The sequence below is a fragment of the Hermetia illucens genome, chromosome 5 (genome assembly GCF_905115235.1).
Source record: "Hermetia illucens chromosome 5, iHerIll2.2.curated.20191125, whole genome shotgun sequence".
Taxonomy (NCBI): domain Eukaryota; kingdom Metazoa; phylum Arthropoda; class Insecta; order Diptera; family Stratiomyidae; genus Hermetia; species Hermetia illucens.
The window spans coordinates 112,647,386-112,651,169 of record NC_051853.1 but is presented as its reverse complement, the minus strand read 5'-3'; the positions used below and the strand labels follow the sequence as shown (position 1 = coordinate 112,651,169).

Genomic DNA, 3,784 nt, shown 5'->3' with positions numbered 1-3,784 from the left:
TATATTTGATGAAAAAAAAAATTACACCCCCCTTTTGCATGTATGGGGACCCCCCCTTAAATTCGACGTAAGAGGATGTAACTCACTGTATGCGTGAGCGTTCACAGTTCCCATCTTTTTACCAAATTTGGTGCCAATCACTATAACCGTTTCCGAGAAAAATGCGTGTGACGGACAGACAGACAGACAGACAGACAGACAGACAGACGGACAGACAGACAGACAGACAGACAGACAGACAGACAGACGGTAAACCGATTTTAATAAGGTTTTGTGTTTACACGATATCTTTATCTAGAATATAGAATATAGAATATACTTTATCTAGAATATAATGTTAACTCGCAATAATTGCATGCAAGGTATTAGGTTCGATTGTCAACAACGATGGTAATGAATTCGCGGTAAAATGTATTGAACAAAATCAGCTAAAAATGCATTGGATGAGAAATTGGTTGACATAGTGTTTTTTTTTTTGTAATATTCGTACCTATGGTTTTTTAGTCTACTAAGAATTTTACCTGTAAGCAAAAATTGTGTATATAATAAGTGTTCAAATGCAATAAAATTTCAATATGGTTCAGCACACAAGCCTTCAATTTGTTTAAAGCTTAGGTGAGACTGCCTAAGCACTTGGCCATATTCAGTCTGATTTTTTTAGAAAAGTTAACATTTTCTGGTCCGTCGAGCCGGATACTGAACGAGTTGGAGAAATTGTTCTCTACCGCAATCTTTGCGCTCAATATTTTCCACCGTGTAAATTGAACAAATCAATTTGGTGCAAAAGGGTGACAAGACTCCGGTGCTACAGAGCTTAAAAGTACCCATCCTTGTAGATCCGTGACGTCGCAAGATGACCAAGGAGGTGATCTTAGTCCAGCGGGATAATTTCGCCAGTTTGAACAGACTGAGCCGAAATCATTTGAAGGACAGGAAGGAGAGGCATTCACTTGGCTATTTCCAAGCCAGAACACAACGTCTGGAGAATCTGTGGCAGGCTTGCCAGGAACGACATGGAGCAGTCCTGGATGACCTTTCAGGAGATTCCAGTAAACAGAAGTCCTACTTGGAAGAGTATGAGAGCGCCGAAGAAACGTATTTGGATTTGCTTACTCGTTTCAAGTCGGGCTTGGCGGCATACCAGCCAATCACGCAACATATGAACAGCAGCGGTTCAGCGGCGACGAACCGGGTGCAATTGGAAAGATTGACTATCCCGAAGTTTGATGGGAAATCAATGACATGTTCAATTCGTTAATTCACTGCAATGAGACGCTGTCTGCGGTTGAAAAGATGCAGTACTTGAAAACTCATGTTCAAGGTGATGCTGCAAGAGTCATTCAACATTTGGATGTGAACAATGAAAATTACGAGGCAGCAAGGCACATGCTGCGAGAACGGTGTGACAACAAGCGAGCCATGGCATGGAATTACTTGCACAAGTTCCACAACTTGCCAATGGCAAAGGGAGATTCTGATTCCTCTATCAAACGAGTAATGGACGCCACTGCAGAGTTCATCGCTAATATGAATAGCATCGGCGTCACTGAGCATTGGGACTTATTAGTCATTTTCGAAATAACTCAGAAATTGGACCAACAATCTCGACGATTATGGGAGGCATCACTGGGTGGTAACGCAGAGTTACCCACCTTGAAATCGTTTTTGGAGTTCCTGACGAGTCGGTTCAGGACACTCGAGGCGTTGAACATTCCTCGGAAAACTTCTAAGGTTGACTCACTGACGACTACAACGACAAAGGCATGCAGCATTTGCACCAAGGACCACTACGTGAATCAGTGCGACAAGTTCAGAGAGATGAACGAGCAACAACGGAAAAATGAAGCAAGGAAAGCTTTAACTGCTTGAGGAAGGGACATGGCGTCAACCAATGCCCCTCGAGTAGCAGGTGCCGGACATGTTCGAAGAAGCACCATTCGTTACTAAATAACAGCAGTTACTAAAACAGTTACTAAAACAAGCATTTCAAAAAAATTGACAGTCGATGCTAAACCGTTCATCCCGACTACCCAAGCGTTGTTGGCTGGGGATGGAACGCTGGATCAAACAGTACTACTCGGAACCGCTCGAGTTGATGTACAGAGTGTTTCGGGCGAATTTGTGACTTTGAGAGCTTTACTAGATTGTGGGTCGCAAAGGAGTTTCATCACGAAATCAGCGGTTCAATTGCTTGGTCTACGAAGGCGGTTCCCAAAGACACATATATGCGGAGTCGGAGCGCGTACAAGACTGCAGAGTAGAGGCAGTGTGGAGTTAGTAATCAAGGCAAAGTATGGAGACTTCACAATCAACGTGTCCACTTTAGTACTACCGACCATAATGAACTTGCATTCGTCAACCGAAACCCCAGTCAAGTTACCAGCGGGACTATCAGTCAAAAAATTAGCTGATCCCCAATACGGAACTCCAGGGCGAATCGACATTCTGCTTGGAGCAGACACCTACAACGAGATCGTCTTAGCAGGGTTCAAAAGGGGATCTCCTTGTGCAGTGAATACCAGATTTGGCTGGATTTTACTCGGTCCGACTTCTACTCGAAACAATCAAGAGGGCATATTGACATTTATCGCTACTGAAGACAGCACGGATAGGCTGGTCAAGAGGTTTTGGGAAATCAACGAGATACTGAGCAAACAGCCGGTAACAAGGGACGAGCAGGCAGCTATGGAATGGTATCAGCAGACCACCAGGAGGGACGAGTCTGGCAGATACATTGTTCGGCTCCCGTTTAAGCAAAATGCGGATCCCGGAAAAACTGTGTGCAACTCGCAGCAGAAGGCGTATATTCGCTTCTCGCAATTGAAAAAACGATTGAACAACGACGATGACTTAAGGAACCAATATGTAGCATTCATGGAGGAATACCTTGAGCTAGGTCACATGATGGAAGTGCCAGTCGCAGATAAGTTTACAAAACAGACATATTACTTGCCTCACCATGCCGTACGCAAGGATAACAGTATCATCACAAAGCTTCGAGTCGTTTTCAATGCATCTCAAGCAACATCAACAGGCAAGTCACTCAACGATATCTTGCTCATCGGTCCCAACATTCAGAATAGCATCACTCATGTATTGATGAGATGGAGAACGTATAGATACGTGATAGCAGCTGACATAGAAAAGATGTACGGACAGATAAGTATACATCCTCAGGATCAGGACTATCAACGAATCCTGTGGCGAAGTCATCCATCTAAACCGATTAAACATTTTAAGTTAACAACAGTTGCATATGGCACGGCCAGCGCCCCGTACTTGGCGATGCGCACTTTGCATCAGCTATCGGATGACGAAAGGGTGCACTATCCAAAAGCGTGTCGAGCCATTAAAGAAGACTTTTATGTGGATGATGTCCTAACAGGCGGATATACAATCAAGGAAGCGCAGACCTTACAGCAAGACCTTATCAAAGTACTACAAAAGGGAGGGTTTAAATGACGGAGATGGGCAGCAAATCACGATAGTCTGTTGGAGTCAATTCATGTTTCCGATAGAGAAGCGAACCCACCGTTAAGCATCCACGAGGTAGCAAAATTATTCGATCCAATGGGATGGTTGCAGCCGTGTATTGTCGTAGGGAAAATAATGATGCAGCAGCTGTGGTTACAACACAGAACCTGGGATGAACCAATCACAGAAGAACTTGATGCGAAATGGCGAAACTTCCGTTCACAGTTGCCGGTTCTCCAGAAAATTGCTATTCCAAGGTGGCTACCCTGTAGCGATACTGTAACTATTCAAGTCCATCGATTTTGTGACG

The 3,784-nt window shown here is 44.1% G+C and overlaps 1 protein-coding gene across 1 annotated transcript; it reads left to right on the top strand.

The window, feature by feature from the left end:
• Positions 1 to 2,340: 2,340 nt before the first annotated feature.
• Positions 2,341 to 3,462, top strand: LOC119658214. Its single transcript, XM_038065480.1, has one exon. It carries the CDS (start codon positions 2,341 to 2,343, stop codon positions 3,460 to 3,462), a length of 1,122 nt encoding a protein of 373 aa, XP_037921408.1.
• Positions 3,463 to 3,784: the final 322 nt, after the last annotated feature.